We start from the raw sequence: 23369 nt of genomic DNA on the forward strand, positions 1-23369 counted from the left end.
CTTGTGTCAGTCACAGCACTTGAACGAGGGCATTTCGACAATTTTTCAGCTAATTCAGACTCACTGTGAATTAGGACATTAACTGGGTATTCGAACACGTCTCCGTCGGTCACCACCATGCAAGTGAAAGTCCGCTGGTCGCTGAGCTTGGCGGCAGAGATCAGCAGGCTGGAGTTTTTGTCCATGCTCACACGGACCTTGTATTCATCAGTGGCGCTGATTGAGACATTCTGGTTTTTCTGCTTGACCAGCAGGTATCCTGGAACTCCATCCCCTTTGTCCTGGAGAGCAGAGCGCGCTTATTATGTGTCGCTCGCATATGGCACTGGCTTCGTGTTCACAATAAAAGCATGCACTGTTCACACAGTGTCATATGGAGGGACAGAAGCATGGTCTAATGCACTCAGACTGGGCGTGGTTCGACTTCAGACACAGTAAGTGGGCATTAGACCTACTTTGCCATTTTGAGAACAACTGATCTCCAGTGTGACTTACATATTTCCATTTAGTGATGGCGATGTCTTCTGCCTTTATGGCTCCACTGTTGCATGGGATCTTGAGCATTTCCCCATACTGGCCAATAATAGGCTCCAAAGAGGTGACTGCAAAAGAGAAACACCAAAGGCACATTTTCAATTGCTTTCTAAGAATGGCTAATCTGGTCAGCTGCAACACAGCACGAATTATTAGGACAGAAAATGAAAATGCTTATTATTCTGAATGCTTTACAGCGCCTCCTGTTTGCATACATTTTACTGACATTTATCAGCACCACTTAGTGCTCGCCTAAACACACGAGGACAGCAGTTTCTATAGAGTTCTGCTAATTTTTCAGCTCCCTTGGGAAAAAAACAACAACAACAACAACCTTTCCTGCCCTAAATCTCATTCAAAACATTGCCATGGAGACAAAATGTTCAAGAGGGGGATGGGAGGGGGGTGCCAGGCGAAGTGTCTCAATGGGCTGCGATGAGGGGTTAGAGCCAAAGGGCTGCAGGGAAGAAGAGGCTGCCATGGCCCGACTGAAAATGAGGTGTTGCTCAGTTTTTCTGGCATTCAAATTTACATTTCAGACCTCTCGGAGTTCAGGCAGAGGTAAACGCACAAGCGTATGTGTGGAAGCATAAATCTGACAGCTAAAATCCAAAACAGCTTGAGAGCAGCTCAGTAAAGTGTATGAGAGGAAAACGGTGACCAGTCGGATTCTCTCTGCTGAAACAGAGACAAGTAATGTTTGTGTTTTGTGTGGTTTTTTTTTTTACAAGGAAAGTGCAAAACAATGAAGATCCTCCAATATTCTGCGTGCATTCGACCCTGAAATTGTCTGATTATATTCGTGCACAAAAAACCCAGCTGCACACCAGAATGCCATTTCTGCACTGAGAAAAAAAAAGTTATACTCTCACTTTCCCTCTGAACACATCAGACTTTTAAAGGTTTTCTTAGTGTGGTACAGAGATGAACTGAATTCATTTGCTCTGTGCGTGATACTCATTTGAATCCTGTTTGAATGAAGGTAAATACTTTTACTCTGGTTACCACTGTCTGTATTAAAACAGAGAAACAACTGGGACCCGGAAGGCATGCTTGCACAGTTGGCAAGTTCAGAGGTGCGCAAATACCTGCCTGGTTTCCTTCGCACACAGTAAACCCCCTGTCGTTAAGTGTCATTTTCTCATCAGGACTATTAAACGAGTCCATAAAATAGTTATGTACATGTGTGATGAAACTAGAGAGACAACAAAATCAGACAGTTTGCCTCGAGTCAACAAAGTCTGCACTTATTGCCGTCCTCCTGACACTAAGCTGAACAAGTTCGCACACCGACACCTGTCACTCATCGTTACGAGCTGTCAACTCACAAGAAACAGCACCGAGCCCATCGCTGAACTCCGTAAAGCCTGTTTCTGAAGTCACTACTGCAGAAAGATGACAAACACAGACAATTTAATAAGAAGACTTTAAACAAGGCATGTCTGCCTCTTAGCTCTATGGCTTTTTAAAGCTGTTTTCTGCCTTTCCTCTAAACCCTACAAGGAAGTTTTACCTCGTAGGGGGGCAAAAAAAAACAAGTTTGATCTTTCTCTTTTTTCTCAAAGTATTAAAAAAAATTTTTTTGGTCAACAAGAAGATTACAATAATTTAACATGGTTGCTCAGAGACTCCTCAAACTCCCTCAAACTAATTATAATTAAAGTCACGTAATTAAATAAAAACATCACTTGTAAAGCCACATGCTATTAATTGCACAGCCCTATTTTCCCACCTTGTGTCTGGTATAGGTGTTTATATATACCAGCCGACATGTTCTCACTCCAAAAGCGTAACATTTTACGCTAGGTAACAAATCGCTGATATATTACTCTTCAACAACACGTCCCTATATTACGAGATCGGAAAAACGATGAAAGATGAGAACCGTTTGGATCGAATCTACACATGTAGAATCTACAGCTTGTGAAATGATCATCTGCCTCTCAACTCCTATTGTGTTGCTTGTCCTTTAAACTAATTAAGATTTTATATAAAAATCGCTTTGGAAAACAGTATTTAATGTCATTAAAGTGCTGGTTAAGGTTAGGGATAAGGTTATGGTTAGGGCTGGAATACATGGCTGGAACGTGTATTACCGCGGGAGTGCCATACTACATGATTTCATCCATAACCCGACGCGTCGTATAAGAATGCGGAAGGTCACCTTTCGCGTTCCTCAGCCCGGCTGTGCCAGCAGGGGCAGACTCCTCTGCTTGAAAAAAAAAAAAAGGGTGGTTGTATAGAAGTTAGTAGGAAAACAGCTCTTGGGTACCTTAACCTGTGACATCAATCAACACTTTCCTGAGAGTCAACAATTGAATACAACATGATACTAAATTTGCAAATACGGTCACAATGGCATTTGCCGGGTTTTCTTTGACATTTTGTTTCAAAAACCTACGACAGCTGTAGCTACAATGTTCATCTTGAAGATTCACAGTGAGAATTTGCTAGCCACAGTAGATACGTCCATCTTTTATATACAGTCTATGGGCTCACTTTAAACACGTTAAACATCTGGGAAGTTCACTTAAAGGCCCTTCAGATACCACATGACAACACTGCACAACTCCTTATTTCCAGCACTCCTTGTGCTGTTCCTTCAAGCAAAACAATGTGGTGTAATTATTTGCTGACCACTGAAAGGTCTCTGTATGGTTAAATGTCACCTTCGCACGCTCAGACTCTTGGCTTGAATTCAGAAAGACCAACTTAACGTAATGTGTGTTTTTGGATTGTGGGAGGAAACCCATTGAGACACAGAGAGGTTGTTTGAACCAGAAACCTTGATGTGAGGCAACGGTGCTAACCGCTTCACCACCGTGCTGCTACGACCCATGTTTGCACAACCAACAGAAACGCAGAATGCTAGAAAGCAGACACATTTAGTACATGTTCGGCCATAAACAATTTTTTTTAAAGTGCCGTCTGCGATGTAGTTTTTGATTATACCGACGAGGGCCACATACTGACCCACACCGGTCAAGTAATAAAGCTTCTTTACACTACAAGTGTTTGTGGAGCTTCAACCTCTTTAGATCACTCAGCTCAGGGCGAACTGTTTTCTATGTGAGGGAGTACACTTTAGCCTACCTTTTTGAAGAGAGTCAGACCAGATGAAAATGTTGATATCACTCACATGTGTTAAAGCCTGAAGTGGTCAGTTGTCTAAAGTGGACCTCTAAAGATCAGTACTCTACATGTTACACCTTGTTTTTTTTTGTTATCTACGTGAAAAGCCAAAGCCTGGCTAAATAATTGCCCTTCTGAAGAGTAGGTGCTAAGCTGAACTAACTTTGTCTAAAGCTATTTACATGTTGTTAAGAGTCGCTGCGACCTTCTCAACAGGTGCACTAGGAGAACTACTGAAAATAATTACCTATTTTTAACAGCCCAACAGACAGACTGAACTTTCTGAAGGTGTCCTTGTTCACTATGACATCTGAATAAATTGAAACAAAGTGATGGATGGAAACATCAGAAATTACCAATGCAGAGACCGAAAACAAGATATAGACAGAACAAAAAGGCTCTAAAAAAGTGTTAAAGTCTATCTGCAGTGGTGGCTGTAATCAGTGCTTACAGCTGCATGAAGCAGAAACAGCTTGTGTGAGCATCAAAGCAGAGTAACCCACCCAGTAAAAGAAAAAAAAACAACAAAAAAAGAAAACTATCTGAGAACACATAGCACTACCACGGCACTTCACCCACATAGATACAATCCCTGCATTTAAATAAGGCTCGGCGACATTTAACAGTGACAGCACGGGACAAAACAAACCTCGCCACATTTCAACTGCTGACAGCTTTACCAGGAATTCTTCACCAAACACAGGGATAAGCTCCGTCACTTGTCAACTAAAGTACGTGCATTTCCTGCACTGATTCTCTCATTTCCTATAATTTATTCCATGTAAAATCTGTTAAAAGCTTTTCGGGAATCAAGTCGTGCAATGATCAGTCTTCACAAATTACTCTGTTTGGGGGGAAAATGTTACCTACTTCAGGTATTCGTACATTCACGAAATGTACTTTTTTTTTTAAGCAGTGTAATATAAGAGAAATGCTGCTTTACTGCATGCATGAGCTAAGAGTAAATGCACCCACTGGGTCGTTTTCTGGACTGTAAATTTCTGCCTGCATTTCACAGAGTCTTGCTCACTTTCAGTGTTTTAGCAATTGGATGTACATGAGTGTGATCCACCTGAAATAATGCAGATTGCTGGTTGTGAACCCAGCATGCTGATGTAGCCATCCTACACTTGGTTGTTTTTAAAGTAAATGAATCGTGCAGGTTTCTGATCCAGGCATAAAAGATTGCCCACGCTGTGTGGCAAAAAGGAAAAAATGGAGGCATTGTGAATACATTGAGAGGAATCCATTAATGAGCTCTCTGTTCAAGGGACGCATTTTTGCATGTGTCATATTTGATGACATCCCGCTAGATTACATTTTAGCATTTAAGGTGCCAAAAATAGCCTCTCACTATCTTTATTGTGTGCATCTCCTGGCCATGTTGATGCCAGAATGCTCTAATGGCTGAGGACAAATCCAAGCGTTTTTCTAAACCAAGTCGGCAACCAAGCCCACATATGCTGTGTCTTAGTAATAAGACGCAAACCACTCAGGAGACAATACGAAGGTACACTGCAAGCCCAGCAGTGTTGCAAAGGTTATCACACTCTCTGTATAATAAACTCCTTGCATTTCAAATTCAAATAGACATTTTGAATATTCAAATAAAGCTGCCTTCAGTGTCTCTGAGAACTTTAAAAGAGTCTGCATTAAGGGAAAAAGCATTATCTGTGCAGATTACACTGTCGCACAATGAGAACTAATCGCACATGTTGAGTAACAGAAGACAAAGCTCCTGCTGCTCGCTGAGATAAGGTAATCCTTTTGCAACAAAAGTAGGTGAACTGAGCGACTTCCCGTTGACAAATACACACAAGTTTACACCATGCATACCAATCATCAGCTTGTAATCATTGTCTATATGATGAGGAGGATATTTAACATTTACCACTTCCTTATGGTTTTACCTTGTTGGTGTATGTCTGAAGACAATAATAACACTTTTATATAATATAATACTTACTATATCCAGCACTGTGCAGCGTCTTTAGTCATCCCACATTTGTTTTAATTTCACTTCCAAGCAGAAGCAAAAATTCTCCAACTTTTTGAAGTTTTCCTTCGGACACGGGCTGCTTTTTCACTAAATTTCAGTCCAGTTTCAGTATAATGCTTTTAGTTTGTTTGTTTAAGCCACTTAACACTAACCTATGAATAATCCAAGCACTAGAAGACACATAATTCCAGTTCAGCCAGTGTTGTGTAAACACATAACAGGAAACCTGGCAAAGCATCAATTTTAAATTGTATTTTTGGGACTTTGTTACCAGCAGCCAGTCACAAAAACACATCGTTTGTTCCCATTTTGTTTTTTATGTGAATCTATGATAAATGCCAAACATAACACAGTTTGACAGACATATGTTGGCAGTGTATCCTTAAAATAATTGAGAAAACTGGACAGGTGACCAGTATCTGTCTTTAAGAAGGAAATCCAACAGGGACCCTGCACAGGATCTGGCCCTTCAGTTGATCAGTCTACTGCTCACTGAAGCCTCATCAGAAATGATGTCAGTGGAAGCGTAGCTGTCAAGAAGCCATTCTTAAGGAAGTGAAACAGGGCAAAAAGGCTGAGGTGTGCCAAATCACACAAGAACTGGACTGAAAGTCAGTGGCAACAGGTCTGATGGAGTGACGAGTCCAACGCTGAAATTTTTGGTGAGTGTGAGTGTTTACAGCCATCTGTAAAACACAGTGGAGGCTCTATCGCAATTTGAAGCTGCATTTTTCAGCATGGCAATGATTCCAGACATACCGCCAATGTAGCAAAAGCATACCTGATAGATCAGTCATTGACTGGCCTCCCAGAACCTAGACTTCAACACTACTGAAGCAGTGAGGTATCATCTTAAAGAACTTAGAAGAAAAATGCCTAAGAGAGTTCAGACAATGTTGAAAAATAAAAGCCATACAAAGTATTGACCTTTAAGCTCATTCGAATTGTACAAGCTCAGTTTTTGCCTCCATAGATGCACTGCATGAACATGTGTGTCTATTTCCCAGTTTCCTAGCAAAATACAAAGGAATGAGAGGGTGACTCAAGACTTTTGCACAAAGAACAGAGTTTAGCAGGAGAGTAAAAACATTAAATGAGGACATATTTCATGTCATAAGTTATATGGGACACAAGAACCAATGTACATTTCTCTAGCAGAAATTAATTCACAAAGAAAATCCCCATAACAGAAATAAACAAACACTAATTTGGGTTTTTGATGGGATAGTGCTGTGTAGAAAGTACTACTCCAAAAAAACTGCATTTTCTGTGTCAAGCTCATAAAAAAAAGTCGGTTTTGAAGGCTGCTTAAAAGATTCAGTATTTCTGGGATTTCAAACTAAAGCTATGAGTTAAAGTAAGACAATATTCTAGTGCACATCATTTGGTAGTTTTACAAAAAGCATTACAGACTTTTTAGTCTCGTCAACCACCCCAAAAAACGTGTTTGCTCGTCTGAATTTGAATTTCACTGTACTTTTTTCTCTTTCTTACACTGGACATGAAAAATTAGCTGCTACTCTGGCAATGGTAACTCAACTAAGAGACAGGCGAGTGACAGAGACAGGAGGCAGCACCGCAGGAGATACTTTTATGTTCCTGATTAAGGCGCCTCTATTCCCGAGAAGAGACAGGTGACGACAGCTCAGATATAAACTCACCAGGGAAATCAGCAACCTCCCCGCATTAGTCTCTATATCCCTGTTTTGCTACCTTACGCCCTCCTATTTGTGTGTGTGTGCGTTTGTGTGTGTCCCTTTGAGCTGCAACAACCAAAAGAAAACCGAGGCCCAAACTTATTAAGTGCTGAAAATGAGGATTGTGCACTGAATGGGGATCCCATGGCGCATGTCCACAAAGACTTGATGGCAAATAGCCTTGCTTCAGAAGCGGTTCAGTGTGAAGGGGCAGACAGAACCACTTCAACTGGATCAATAATACTCGAGGAAAGGCTAGATTCTTATAGTGAACGCCGTTTGCCTAAGGAGCAAGAAATCAAAGAAAACCTAACCTCCCGTGACATTCTGCCTCTCGTCCTTGTCTCTTCTTTAATAATTTAACAAGTGCTGAATTTTGATTAGCCATATTAAGAACCTCAAATGAGAGAGATCACTGGTTTAATAAGCTCAAACTCTCATTACTCGCTGTTGCGAAAAATTGCCGCAACGCTTCTGTCACACGGAAAGGTGTCAGAAGGACCACCAGGGTCCCCAAAGAATCCTTGTAGATATTTGGTAATAAATGAGCTTTGCAGGCTGTTGTTTTGCCAACTCTTTCACTGAGTACACACGCTCAACTCGTGCGTTACTGACTATGACAAGCACATGACTGTATTTAAATTCTGCTACAGTATCAGTTCACGCCGAGGAAGCGTTCCAGACCAGCTAGCTGTAGAGAGATTTCTTTAAAAAAAAAAAATACACAGCCACATCCTCACTATCTGCGTCTGTCTCTCTTGAGGGAAGGGGTGTAATCATGTCACTGATGGATAACTGACAGCACAGCTTGCACAACATCCCTCTCGCACAGTTCCTCTTTTTGTTGCAGGCTGAACCACCATTCCAAACGTCAACAATGCGTGCTCTATAATTTAGCTTTTTCGTTTTTTTTCTTCTTAGCTGTAATTGCCTGTCACTGTCTTTATAGCATAAAACTGAGAGCATCAGCTTCTATTTCCTTTCTTTTTTCTACCACACTGGCGTGAGCCCGTTGGGGGGGAAAAAATCCTGACATCCAAAGCTCTAGCCGCTTTAAGGCATGCATTTCTTTCCATTAGACTGACGGCATCTGACGTGTGATAAAGTCAAATGCTGATTTTAATTCTTGGACACGTAAATATTAGTCAGACATATTGTACTAACCTGAGATAATGTAATAAACTTAATTAATACATTCTTCACTGATGGATTTTTGCTTTACCTTGTCAAATAAAGGAGCTTTCTCTCAGAGCCTGCCTGTTTGCAACAAGTGCAGCGCGTCTTCTCTAGTGTGGCTCTCACAGATCTAAAAGATGGACGTACCTGTCGTCGGATCCACATTCTTTCCTTTGAAATCCAGTTATATAGTTACAAGTTTGTGATACAAACAAGGCTACTTCTCTCTTAAGAGAGAAGGTCTCTTTCACCAAAGCAAAAAAGTGCTCTAAAACATGAAGTCTTCTCTTCAGATTCCTTTCATAAAGTTTTGACTACAATGTACTTTAATTGTCAATACATTGACATTAAATTGGGAGCGTGCTAATGTAACAGTTGCTAAATATGACCATATAAAAACTACTGGCCTGGGCTGCCACTCTTTCAGCCTTTGAATTATTCTGTGTGAAAGGACTGATGACCACCTTCAGTCACAACTAGACATGTCACTGCTACTCTAGTTGTTTTCTCAGTTGTGTTACAAGCATTATTCATCAAAATGCTGGCACTTTTTTGCGTAATCCCCAAAATCACGCACAATTTGGTATTTAAGTTCAGAGCTCAAGGTTACACTTCAGGCCTTTAACATTTGTATGAAATCAACAAAATCCAGACGTGCATCTTACAAGAAAAAAAAACAGCAAATTATTACAAATTACTACACCAAAGAACATTGTGGTACTTGTGCTTGATAAACGCCGGCAATTATTTATTGATTATCACACAAAAATTGCTGGATAATTGCTATTTTCCACAAGTAAGCAGCAGGTATGAATTTGTTGAAGCACTTTGGGTTCGACAAAAGCTGTAATATGAGAAATGAACGTTTGAGAGGTGAGGATTTAGAGCCATTTTTCTCATTTATGAAGCGCCATCTGTTTCAGGGCTCAGAAAGCTGCACAACACCCTAAAGATATGGCCCTGTGTCTCTTTGACCTTCAACGGGGCATAGAGGTCTTTCAGAGAAGAACCAATCTGGAAGAAAAAGGTCCATTTGTGGACAGAAAGACTCGGGACAAAGGTTTCATTTTCTGGCAATGGTCCCCAAAGGCTCTGTCTGCAGTTCAGCTGAACTAGGCCAGCCTAGTCTCTTTTGTTTTTAATAAGTGATCCACTCTCTATGGATTCTTATCTACAAGTTCCATGAAAAACGTGTCTAAAGTCTAACACATTTATTAGTTTTATGATGGAGAAGACTCTGCAATATTGTTTGATATTAATATAACACTGAATCGATGCATGGCCTTGCCTTAGGATGGGAAATTAGTCTCAAGAATAGCAGGCCAATTTATTTTCATGCTCGCTAGGACATGTTCTCAGTGTAACGTTCAAAAATCACTTTGCAGACCCGCGTTAAAAAACTTCAGGTATCCACATCCAGCATTCAGACAACTGCAAACCTGTCACATTTTCAACTAGTTGATTATTCAATTAAACCCTTTAATTTATCCAGACTCTTCAAGTATGAGTGTTCTTTTTCTCATCATACGTAACAGTCAGGGGAAAATAATAGAAGTTCTGGATGACACATGGAGATTAAAGCCCTCACAGTTGACCACAAGAGATTGCAGAGGGTGGTTTTTTCCATTTTTTTTTTTTTAATTTTCATCTGCTAAACCAATTACGGATTGAAAAAATAATCAATAAAAAATCTTTGCACTACCAAGGCTGTGAGCTGTGCTACAGCACCCTCGACACCTCCAACAGGTGCAGCAAATTTCAGCCTTCTTAATGAATCTTTGAGAAACAGCGAAACCTGGCAGATCATCAGAATCACCAAGCTGCTTCTGCAGTACTCATGATGACAGCCCAAGTATGTTGGCTATTCGTTTGCTGACACAAGAGCATTAAGCCAACAACTGGATATTTGTGACTTGATGAAATGTTTCAGATTGAATTCTGAAAAGATATTTTTGGGAGTATCACTAATAAGTAAGACCAGTTTATTTCCTGCCCTGCCACCATAAATTCGCTGCAAACGACACTGCGAGTGACAGCTGGCGGTCAGACGTGTTTGCTTTGCTTGTGAATATGGCAGTGCATTTGTGTCGACTGTAGCTTGCTTGTTATCACATCATCGCTGCTTTCGTCAGGAAGGGAACAGCGTTTGAGGTTGTTCTGCTGCTGTGGCGTCTTTGATTTGTTAGTAAATTGCTGTTGATGGGTGCATTTTTATCATTGATGTCTACAATGTCCTTTGAGCTTCTCCACGGGTGCCTAGTTTATTTTCTGTATGTTGTCTGAGATGATTGTGCTTTCAAAGATCAACATTTTTTTAGCATTAACTATATGGAAAATTTTGCTGGTTCAAACTGGCGTGCTAACACGTTCCAATTTCTTCTTTTGTCCAAAACGCACCAATTTAGTTTACAATACCACGACACAAAGAAGATGATTGGTGTAATTATTTTCTTGAAGACAGCTTTAATGATTCCATCGGCAATGTGTCACAGCACTCATCTAACGTTACCACATTTGTCAAAATAGTCGCGCATTTTCTGTTGGCCATCTAATGATCTAATCAAGTGATTATTTAGCTGTACATCTGACATTGTTGTTCAAAAAAAAGAGGCTCTCATAAACCAGACTAAAATAAAAATAGATAAAAAAAAACCCCTCACATTTACCCAGCCACTGAGCAGAGCCATGTTCGTCACTTGAGGGCAAAATAAGCCTGTGCTCTGCTGAGGAAGAGGATGGACAGCAAATGGAGAATTATGTAGAGTGTGCAACACACGGTATTATTAGTCCGAGTCTATTAAGCCTAATGGCTCCCCTCCTTCACCTCAGCAGCATGGAAACATTTTTTAGGCCACTGTGCTCTAAAAACCAACAAAAGCACTAATGCTTGGCAAACAAAACGATCGAAGAATTCATGATAAATCTGGAAATCTCTGCAGTGGATGGAGAGAGGTTTTTAAAACATAAGAATGCACAGATGATGAGCTGACCTGAAAGCTTCAAGGCTCTGGCTCCTCTTTTATTATTATTATTATCATCGTCATTATTCACATTACTGAAAAAAAACCAAAAACGCAAAGTTCACCATCATTACTCATTATCCAGTGACATCAATGACTATTAGATAGAAAGATAAAGAAACGCAAGAGCGTTCGTTACACAAAACATCATCAAATTAAAGATTAAACTGTTCAAGGGTGACATACAGGTTTAACCTAAGCAAGTTCTGAAGTCTACTCCATCTGTGATGTGCAAAAGATGAGAATGCAGCTTGTAGGGCTGTGCGATATGACCAAAATCTCATATCCCGATATTAAGACATCTATCGTCCGATAACGATATAAATCACAAAAATGCAACATTTTCTGTAAATTCTGTGAATCTCGGGCAGCTCGACTTGCGTGAAGTTTTTCCAGCTGGGCGTCGTGTACCTAGAGTCGAGTGTTTTAACTGATGCATGAAACTATACATTTTTAGACATAAGTTGTAACAGCCGCCGTTTTCTTTGTGAGTATTTATTACACAGCGTGCTGCGGGGAAAAGTCTGTTCTAACGTTTGAGTCTAAGGTTTATTTTTTTTAGCACCTAACGGCTCTTTTTTGCTTCTCATCTGTAAATACCCTGCATCTTTCACGTGATTCAGTTTATTTTGAAAAGTCTCAACAGGATCTTGAGCTTTATTGTGAAAGGTTTATGTGGAAAATAAACAAGCGGACACGCCGTGGTTTTACCGTCATTGTTGCTAACGACAACGCATAAAAACAAGTGCTTGTCTGTCTGTAGTGTGGTTATATTAATTATAAGAGAAAGAGGGAACTTTAAGAAATTAATATAGCCACTACAGTGACCATCAAAATGATGAAAAAATATTGCCGTAAACAGTTTATTTTGCGACACCACGAAACAAACGATAGCGTAAAATGAAACGATAGACGTTTTTATATCGTCATCCGATATATATCGTTATATCGAACAGCCCTAGCAGCTTGGATTATGGAGTATATTGGAATATTAAGTGTACTGTGAAACTGGACTGTAAGCTATATTTCTCAGTCTTAAAAGGATAAATAACATAGTAGTTTATTGATAAAAGAACTATAGAAGCCTTCTAATCTTAGCAGCACTGCGATAATGGCACATGACCACATCACTGGCTTAGACGTTACAGCTTCTGAAAATAATACAGTCTACAGTCTGGAATTAATTCAGAAAGGTGACGGCCAGATATCACAGATCTATTAAGAGTTCGACAATTAACCTGAAAATTATAAGAGATCAGCCTTTTGAAGCTGCAGCCTGCATGCCAACAGAGAATAACATCAGGTCACTGGCAGTGGCCAAGTGTCATGGCTGTGTTTTGCAGGTGGATCTTTTGTCTCTTGGCTAACCTGATTTACACTCCTCTCCTGCCAGATATACAGTGTAGCTTCCACGGTGAAGAATATTTATTCTCTACAGAGACATATAGTCAGCTCTCTCTCTCCCCCTCAAGCAAAGAAAACAATGTTCAGCTGCTGCTTCATGTGTGGTCAACAGACACCCACAGAACACAGCAGGCGGGAACAGGGCTAATGCATTGCCTGCAGTCTCACCTGTCGAGTCCCCATTGTTCCCTTATGACTAAAAATGCTGGCTCCATTTTCTCTGGTTTCAAATTTGTCCTGAGGAGGCCCCGGTACCTGTGCAGGCCTGCTGCTGAGGGATCAGGTTGCTGCCTCTGCCTCTCATCAGGGATTGAGGCGAGAGAACAAAGGAAGAGACGAGGGCCCAAGAAGGAGGGAAAGATTTATTTTGTTTTCAGGTGTTTTAATCCACTTGTGTAATTAATGACTGGCTCCCTAAAGAAGCACCACGCTGCTGAAGAAAAACCTTTCATGTTATAGATCTCTGATCTTTTAAAGCTGCACAAAGAAGGTGATTGTAGCCACCTCTAACTCCTAATTTAATGCTTCAAATTAGCATTTGGTCTTTTTTGGAGCTGTGATGACAGAGTTGAGGGCTAAATTAGAAGCTAACACAAGAAGCTACAACAGGTTTTAAGTGCACAAATACATACAAATAAAATACTGAAATTTGAGACTTTTCAATGGCTCATTGGCCAAACATGAAGCCATAATGCATGTCTTTTACTTGCATGAACAATGGTCTAGTGGTCCAACCCTGTGACTTCTTTTAACTGAGATAACCAGCTATAGTCACCTGTGTGGCATCCAGCTGTCAGGCAAAGCACGATGGAAACTTTAACCCTTATTATAAAAGTTACCACCCCACTTTGCTCCACCATGAATAGCTTCAAAAGATCAAAACAGCGTTTTTGTGTGTCCCATGCTGTAAAAACTCCTGCTATAAAGTTGTGAGCATTGACTCGCTTCTGGAGCGAGTCTCAAGTGGCCGTTTGAGGAACTGCAATTGTTGGCGCTTCCTCACTGGGTTATTTTTTTTTAGCCCTGGAGTTGCAGCTAACAGCCAACACTCTTTATTTACAGATTTTATTAGTCTGGAGATTTGGTTGTTATGTTTGTTTGTTTTGTTCGCTCTTCGAATTGACTCTAAGTGGGCGGGAGTCAGCTGGAAAAAGATGACGGCAAATATTTACACACAAACAGGTTTGAGCAAGCTTTAAATGAAAATGTCACACATGCTACATCTGCTGTCCTGATGATTCAGTTCTAATTGCTAAACTCCAAAAACATTTGTAATTTTAATCATTTCAGTCAATCAATCATGAAATGTTATATTACCAGCAGTAACCGAGTGGAAAAAAAAACTTTGCATTGTGGAAGTTAATTTAAGAGTGCCACCTTCTGGGTAAACACTACACGAGTCGTATCATGTCTTGCTTGCTCATGCTTCCTACAATTCCCGGAATACCTGTTGATAATCCTCAGAGAACAGGTGCAAACACTCTGCACCAGCTGCGGGTTATTCGTGTAGGTGGAACGAATAGCAGCGTGAGCGCCGAAATAATTAGCCCAGAGGACGACGCGAGTCCTGCTCCACATCTCAAAACGCAGGTTGCCTTGTGACTGCATTGCATTCTGGTCCATTAAGGACAATTGTTTTCACTCTGTTTCACTCTGTTTAACTAATGAAGACAGTGTGTGATTGTGAGGGAGTGAAAAAGGGGAGCATATTTCCTGTTGATGTCTCAGACAACAAAAGTTTTCCATTAAATCATTAAATTAAAGTGAGTGCGGTGGAAAAAGCGCGGTGTGTTGTCGCAGTCTGTGTTTGACCTGTGATCCAGTTAATGAGAAAAACATAGAACTGAGCAGCAAAACAGACAAAAGACAGCCAGAACCAAGTGCACGATGTCGTGAGTTCTGCACAATATAAGCACATATATTACAGCACAAATCAGACTTTTTGCATCATTATTAATCAACTATTGAGCTTTGAAGCTGGTTGATGAGAGACGTAAAGATTTACACCATACAAAGAAAAAACTAAACATGAGGAAACTGCAGCACATTCTTGCATTTTTCCCTTTGATTAGTCAGTCAGTTTAATATGAGAATCTAAAAGAGAAGCATTGTCATATATTTAAATTAATTATGGTCAAGTTACTCTAAAATGCCGTCTCATTCGAGCACCAATGACAGCACAATCAAAGCAGACGATCCAGCTTTGATTTAGCTTAAATTGCTCTCCTAACCTTCAGTGAAGACCTATAACAAAACTAATATCTGGGTTACAAAAAAAAGAGAGTTCTTGTTGGTACTGGGAGTTGAAAGACACATAAATGTTTCCAGAAGGCTCAAAGACATTATGAAGGAAAACATAGGCACCTTTTTATATAGCATATCTGTGACACACGACTCCCATTATTGGCAGTGTCAGAGTCATTTTTCTCTGAGCGAGGCAGATTGCAAAGATAAAAGCACATTACAAGAGTGGTGATTATCACTCTAAATGACTTGCCATAAGGTTGCCTAGAAATTGATCTTGTGGCGTGATCGTTAGTCTTTGAAATGTTCTCCTCTACACACTCGACCACACGAGCGTCCGTAAAAACCTCTTAAAAAATGTCATAAATTGCGTCAGCAGACGAGCTGCATGGGTGCGGGGAGTGCTCTTAAGACTGCAGCGGGCTCGAGCGAACGGGTGGTAAGTGCACTCAGAAATCACATCCATTATGTTGTGAATTATGTATTTGAGGGGCGCAGGCCACGGGACCTGAGGGGAGAAGTGGTTGTGAGTTGCCTGCGGGCAGACTTGGGGCAGATCAGAAGAGAGCTCACTGTCCTGACTCCAAACATCCGCCATCAACTCCCATTAATGACGTACCATTAAAGGCAACATTAGGCCATTAACAAAGCACGGCCTCAACGCTTGCTACTTATCCATTAACCCCTCCTAATGCAACTTGGTGCCTAACATTTTGGCAATGACTTCATTCTTCTGTTTCCGGAAGAGCTTACATTAGCTCACCCAAGGGTCTGGCTTTGTGAATGAACAGACTGGTTTTTTTATGTTCCCCGTCAGCAGGAGACGCTATCAGAAGCCCTAATGGATCGCCAAGTCTCGACCCTGTCACGATGACCGTGTTTCTCAGGCAAGAAGTTTAAAAACTCCATCACCGTGAGGATATTAAAGTCCTCCACCGCACAACCTCTCTCCTCTCTCTGCTTTCAAAGTCATTTTCCTAAAAATAGACATGGCCTGCAAGCAAGTTTGCCGGACAAAAGGGATTATCGTATCATTTCTGCCCATTAAAATGGAAAACTGGCCATTTCCAACCTGAATCTGTCTGCCATACAGATAAAGCTTATTTTAATTAGGGTTGAGACATGTGGAAATGATCGCACAACACCTTGAAGGCATCTGAAGAGGCGTAGGGTTAAAGTGAAGCATAAAAAAAAGGAAAAGAAATGTATTTAAACACATTAAAGACTCAAAAATGAACTGTTCCTACAGTGAAGTTCAACATTCAGTTTTTCATTTAAAAACACAGCAGAAATAACTTGTGAGGAAAATGTAAGAGTTTATTTCAAATGTTGCTTTTGTGTAGCACGCAGCAAGGCTGAAGTCTGTTAACTCTCAATCCAGGCAGTTCAGACGTGTGATTAGAAACTAGTCATTCATTTTTAATTATTTCTGAGCCATTTAAATGTGATAACATTCTCATATGCCAAGGAGCCTTCAAACTTCATTAAACTGGAGGATCCTACAAGCATTATTGAATTTGTCCTGCTCGCTCATGCCTAATGATGAGCTTGCATCCACACGCAACAACTCTGCTCCTAATCACACAGGCTTTGAATTTAAGTTGGTTAATCGTGCACTTGCTGAAACGCTAATAAGAGTCTTTCTATTTTATTGGCCTAAAGTTGAACTTCGCTTCAAATCTAAAGACTTTTTTAAAATCTCTTGTTGCTTGCCAGTTGTTGGTCCCTTCCGTGCTGAAACACATGGTAGTTTTACAAGTGAAACCCATGCATGGTAAAGAATCCCACATTTGCGCTGTGGCTAAGTAGTAGAATTAACATGAAAGGCAACATATGTCCTGAAAACACCACCTGCAGCTCTGATTTGCGCTCCTACTTTATAATTTTGGATTTCAGCAACTCCTGCTACACTCCTGAATCTATCGCAGCTGTGATAACAGGTATCTGATCACATGGTTCTTACCGTTACATGCTATTTCGCCTGCGTTTGAGATGAGGCCTGGATAAGCAGACGCGGTTTCTCCGAGGGTAGGACTTGCTTTTGGAAAACTTTATTTTTAGCCCATTTAATTAAAATTACAGCCCTTCTTTCCCTCTAGCGCTCACAGGAAAGTATAATCAGCCCAATTAAGGCTTCAAAATATAGTCACACGGATAATTAAATAAATGTTTACAGTCTAATAAAACAAATTTAAGCTTTAAAGGGGTGAAGTGATGGAGGCAGCAGTGAGTAGCTCTTCACATTAATGAGCAGAGCGAGCTTTGAATTTACTGACAAGTCTGAACTGATATCTGCAAATCTAAGCGCAAGGAATGAATCCTCAAATTCTTAAAACGTCCTCGATTTTTCACCCCTTCCCAGTGAGAGGTGTTAAGAGGGAGCTTTAAAATATTCCCGACACATTCAAAACAACCTTCTTGACATCAAAGTGCTCGTCGTTTCACCAGGTCTCTTCAAGAGGTATCACATCAGACAGGAGGTATCAGTTTTTTTTGCATGCTGGCCATAAACCTGCCAGCTTCGCTCGCCTCAAGCAACTGAGCCAACTAGAGCAGGACTGACTTGTAGGGTAAGTGTCTGCTGTCTGGACTGGAGGCAGAACATCATTTGTAATCAGTTTTATTAATAGCATAAAAAGGTCCTCTGGAGTAACAGCATGCTGCAATGGAGGGGGAAAAAAGGAAGCCAGGCTGGTTCTGGGACAGGTGGCCAATTGAGTGAATACCAGTTGGCAATAGTGGTAAATAGTTGGCAATTTTGATAGGCAAGTCAGTGTCTGTGTGATTAGTCAAGTTAAAATCTGCTTCCAGCATTGAAGGTTAAGGACTTGCTGCTTTTCTCAGTTTTATGTACATGTAAATCGAATATCTTTGGTGGAGAAACACGCAGTCTAAAGATGTCACCTTGAGCTCTGGAAATGTCAGTTTTTAACATTTTCTTCAATCTTATTAATCAAAAAAAAGGAAAATTCACAGAACATCTAGTAGTGATGTGACATTTTCTAACAGTCACTTAGCCCTGGCCAAGGCTTAAATCAGGACTACAACTACTGATCATTGTTACAATCAAATTATGCTTTTTTTTTTTTTATTAGATTTGTTATTATAACAATTGTTTTGTCCATGAAATGTCAAATTTTTTTTACTATAATATGAAAGAAAAGGGAGCACTGGTATTAAATCTGAATTATCAAAGTAGATCGTTTTTAAATTTCTGCCAGTCAGCTAAGTCAATTCACAACTTCCCTCTGTTTTGTTTCGCTGTGAATAAATATCCTTTTGGCTTTGGAGTGTTGGTTCATCGAACAAAAACAGCGTTTTGGGCTCTGGGAGCATGTGAGGTTCTTTTGCCCTTTTATTGCGACGCATATTAATGATGACAATCACCAATGCAGCTCTCACTAATGCTCATGTTCAGCAAATTACATATGCAAACCGACATAGCCCAACTGGAGGGTCAAGATGGAAACATCCACTGAGTCATCAGACTAAAAGCATCCTCATTCTAGTAATTAATTCAGTGAATTATGATCTTTTTTTATTATTATTTTGAATTATTACCCCAGCTGGCAGCTTCAGATTCCACTATTTACACAACTGCAATCAGCTTTTGTTCAAGTACCCGCCTGCCTGACTGCCTGTCCCACAAGTGCTCCCTCTCCTCTAAAAGCGGCCCCACCCAGTCCCAGCCCCCACACCTCCCTGAGCAGGAAATCCTTTGAACATTTGTAGCCCATTGATCCTGCGGGAGCAGTTGTGTTTACTATTATGCCATCTGTATGACCATATTACAGTTTCAGGTGGTGCCTGAGGATACCAATCAAACCTGCTGCCACAACACACCCCTCTTGAAGCATCCTGGCAACAAACCACACACAGCCTCTCATGGGAGCTGTGGAAAAAAAAAATTAAAAAAGAAGAGGGGGACAAATCAGGCCAGGAATCATACCTTTTCTACGTGGGTAAACAAGAATGCATCCACTTATCGATCTTAAAGTGCCTCATTAGATGCTGCATGAGGCATGGCCTAATATTTTCCCAACTCAAAATGCATGATGAATGGAAATATGTGCAGTGCTTTTATTATTGCATGAATTTAATTCACGCCACCTACTTTGCCGTATCAATAATGTATGTCTTGTTACGCTGTAAACAACAGAAAATATTAACAGGTAGGTATTTCCATTTGTTCGGCAGATGGTTTTTGTAGCTTTCATCTCCGGTAATTGCCGCGGTAAGGCTGATACTTTTATATTAGTTGGGCAAAGAGTCGTGTATGCTGTTGTGCACTCATAATGACAGAACTGACCTTCTAACCCTTCACTGTGAAACAGAGCAAGCAGTGTTCCCCATTCCAATGAGCCAAACAGCCTGGTTGGTATTAAGAGGGCATGACGGTTTCAAATTGTGTCCTGCTTCAGCTTTTGACTCTAGGGGGGTCGTAAAGCCTCTGCTGGCTAAATAGAGCGGAGAGCAGTGGGAGGAATACATGGAATGCAGATAATACATACAAAGGATTATGTACCTGCTTGCACATCAAGTCTGTGTGGTTTCACGTTTAATACCCCTGGACCAACGTCCACTTTGATGGAGGACTGTGAAAGGCTGGAGATTAGCATTATATGCAAAAAATTCACCTACATTCAAAATGCATTTTATCTTTTGTCAACGCAAGGTCACCATTAGTGTTATACTTCTTTTTTGTTGTTGTCTAAAGACACATAAAAGATAAAACTGTCACAACAGGCCACATCTGATTCTTTTGTTTGTGCCTTTTGTTTCTATGAAATGAGATAACCGCTCTTAGTTGATGTAATTCAGTATATGTCACAGTCATCTTGGTTACAAAGGACCTTTAAGGCATAATAATTTCATTAGCGGTGGCTATTACATTTTCTTCTTCCATCATGGCATGAGGAGAAGCTATACATCAAGCTAAGTGCTTTTAACCATCCACCCTACGGTTGCAGTGCTTCCCACCCAACCTCACTCTGTTTCTTGTCCTGTGCGGTACATCCCAAACAAGCGCATAAAAAAGCCCTGCAGATCTGTCAGATAGTGAGATGTACTGGCAGCAGCGAGACATCCCGCTTCACAAAAAAAAAAAACCTGTCAATAAGCAAAAATGTGCCAACACCTCTTCTGCTACTGAAAGGTGTTCAAAATATGAGCAATGTGGCCTGAAGAGCTCATGAACAAAAGTCTCCATGGGAATGTTGTGCACAGACTATCCCCCTTCAAGCAAAGTGAGTCAACACACTGTTCAGAAAGTCCTCCAAAGCCATGTGCTGCTTCTGCTTCACGGCCAGACAAAAACAAGGTCTCGGGGTGAAGGCTTCCCTTGAAGTCCAAAAAATGATTTCAAACTGAACAAAAACACCGGGTTTGTCTGTAGGTTGCTTCGCCATTCAGTCCTGATATATAGAGAAGGCTGCTGACTTTCACCATCTAATGTCAAACATACACGATATCTTTGTCAAATACATTTTGTGTTACATATTCTAACTAGCCCTAACCCTACTGGCCTCTTACACATCAGCGTGTCTGCTGCCCAGTATGCACCAATCTAAACTGTTGTTTGCATAACATGATCCAGGAAGACAATTCAGAAAAGGTGTTGTGAAATATGTAGTCTTTACAATACTGCAGCACATGTAGCAGAGTAGCATGACAACTGGTGTGGAAGCAAGGGGTACCTCTATAAAGACCTGCTAAGTGGTTTATGAAATATGCACAATGTAAAAAAGATAATAACCTGTGAACCTGTCTTTTGTCCTCTTCAATATATAGTAACTTCTACTCCAATTATATATATACTGTATGTATAAAGAATACCCATGCAGGCAGTGATTACTTCCTAACGCTCAGTACTTGCATTGGTCCCAATGAACAAGTATCAGTAAGGCTATTAGGTGGCTTGAACTTTTGATGGCACCATCTTCTCCAATGGACCAATATACAAATGATCTATCTAATACGGTCCTAAAGCCAATATATTTTGACTTTTGACTGAGCAGGTAATGGGAAAATACTCATACACTGTATGGACAAAAATACTGGGCTCCCTTCACACTACACCTGCAGAAGCTGCTCAGCCGTGGAAACCCATGCCACGAAGCTCGCGGTTTCTGATGTTAATGCCAGAAGAAGTCAGCAGAGCGCTGGCGCCTTTTACGCGCCATGTGGCTCAGCATCACTTTGTGCCTGAGTTGCTGTGGTTCCTAAATGCTTCCATTTAGCAGTGATACCACTTAATATCTAGGGGGGGAAGAGATTTCACAAACTGACTTGTTGGTGGCATCTTATTACAGTACAATCGTTGAATTCAGTGAGCTCTTTCGAATGACTCAATCTTATAAATGATTGTAGAGGCAGACTGCATGGCCAGGTGCTTGATTTTATACACCTGTGGCTATGAGGCTAAAAACACAAAACAATTAAAAGATTAAGTGCAGCCCAATGCTTTTGTGCATGTAGTGTCTCTTTGGTGAATCCGTTCCTTTCTGTAATGCGCCAACATCAGCAAAGGGTGTTGACAAGTATATAAAGAACTATTATTTGTGCTAAACACCTGCTGGTATTGTTACTATAAGCATCGACGCATGTTGATGTATTTGGGCCAAAGCACTGCTAAGCTTCGTAAAGACTGACAAAAAGAAAAGGCCTTTACTGTCTTCAGTTGTTGGTAATATAAAGAACATGCATATTAGGCGATGTAATGACCTGTGACTCGAAAATGCATTACACAAGAGACATCACAAAAAGAAATATAGCCATTCAACCATGATATCTATACAAATGCTGCCCCAAGGAGAAAGGTAACAAAGTTGTCCAATTATTAGAAACCCACTGGGAAATATTGTAGTCTGAACCAATATGCCTGTAAAAACAAACTCTGGCTGTGATGTTGTCTTGGTTTAGCACATCCATAGGTGGTGGCTTTGTTTATAAATCAGCATGCTCTGGCAAGTCCTTCACAATAAGACAATCAATCCTGAGATTTTCATGAAAAGGAGTCAAAAATCCATTCAGCTTCAACCAAAACATCCCAAACCTACATTCTTAGCTTTTATTTTCAGCTCTCAATTTTTTATTTATTTTTTTATAAATTTTTTTGCTGTTTGACCCTGAACATTTAAATGAGATCTTGGCATCATTATAAGAGGAAATGATGTATTATCTCTTCTATAGCTTCTACTTGTATGATGGAGGGCAGGAATGGCAGGGTAATGGTTTCTGGCATCTTCATTATTCAAAATTACACACTTCAAAGCTCATTTAGCAACATCCTCATTCTATAGGCTAGCCAGCAATAGCAGTAATGCAATTTTTTATGTGACAAGGGCCAGTGTTAACAAGCTAATAGTGAGTTTACTATTAAATATCCCCATTGTTTTCCATTGTGACCACTTTACAGCAAAGCCACAGTAAAATTAAAAGTGATACATGCAGAGAATTTAGCATTTAGAGGATAAGTCAAGTCAATTATATGTATTTAAACTGCACCAGTGGGATATTTAATGCTTTGAAATTCTCTCCAGGAACAAAAGGCTACTTGACCTCTTAAGTCGTCCCATTAGAAAATTAAGTACTGCATCCAATTACCAGACAAGCATCTCTTCACCTTCCTCGTAAGGTCTGGCAGCAGAACAGCCAAATACTTAACAGCAAAGCAGAGCATTTTATCACGAAGCATCTAACACATCAACAAGTCATGCATCAGCCAAAGCATCGCTTGAGGGGTAGCTGCCACGCAAAAACCCACCACTTGACTCCTATGAATAAAAATTGAAGCTGAATGTGAGGAAACATTGCTGCAATTGCAGATGCATTAACAAAAAAACAGTTTTGAGTAACATACTGTAATCTGGTGTGAGGATTACAGTTTTTCTAACTTTTTCCAGGCAGCTGCACATTAGGAGATGCATGCCCAGGGGTCCAAATACAAGTCTCAACTGGAACACATACTAGAATGAAAGAAGGTCTCAACTTCAGAAGGGAAATCACAAGTTCCTCATTTCATGGACTGATTTATGTTTTAGGATTTCCCTTTATTTTATTTTATTTTTTTATAATTCAGCATATAATTTCAGTAAACTGTTTGAAATGTTTATCTTTCATGTTTAGCTAATTACTTTTCAAGTGTTAAACTACCTCAGGTTT

At 40.3% G+C, this 23369-nt stretch overlaps 1 protein-coding gene across 4 annotated transcripts in view; it reads right to left on the minus strand.

Moving 5' to 3' along the window:
• The window catches only part of LOC134641513 (CD166 antigen homolog), a 45650-nt gene that overhangs the window by 14396 nt on the left and 7885 nt on the right, over positions 1-23369 (minus strand). For all 4 annotated transcript variants that reach the window (XM_063493970.1, XM_063493969.1, XM_063493968.1 and 1 more), the window contains exons 2-3: positions 496-602; positions 65-281 (exon numbers count right to left, since the gene is read on the minus strand). In XM_063493970.1, the coding sequence (XP_063350040.1) occupies positions 65-281; positions 496-602 (324 nt within the window). The remainder of the gene's footprint in view (positions 1-64; positions 282-495; positions 603-23369) is intronic.

Source organism: Pelmatolapia mariae, linkage group LG14, assembly GCF_036321145.2.
Source record: "Pelmatolapia mariae isolate MD_Pm_ZW linkage group LG14, Pm_UMD_F_2, whole genome shotgun sequence".
NCBI lineage: Eukaryota > Metazoa > Chordata > Actinopteri > Cichliformes > Cichlidae > Pelmatolapia > Pelmatolapia mariae.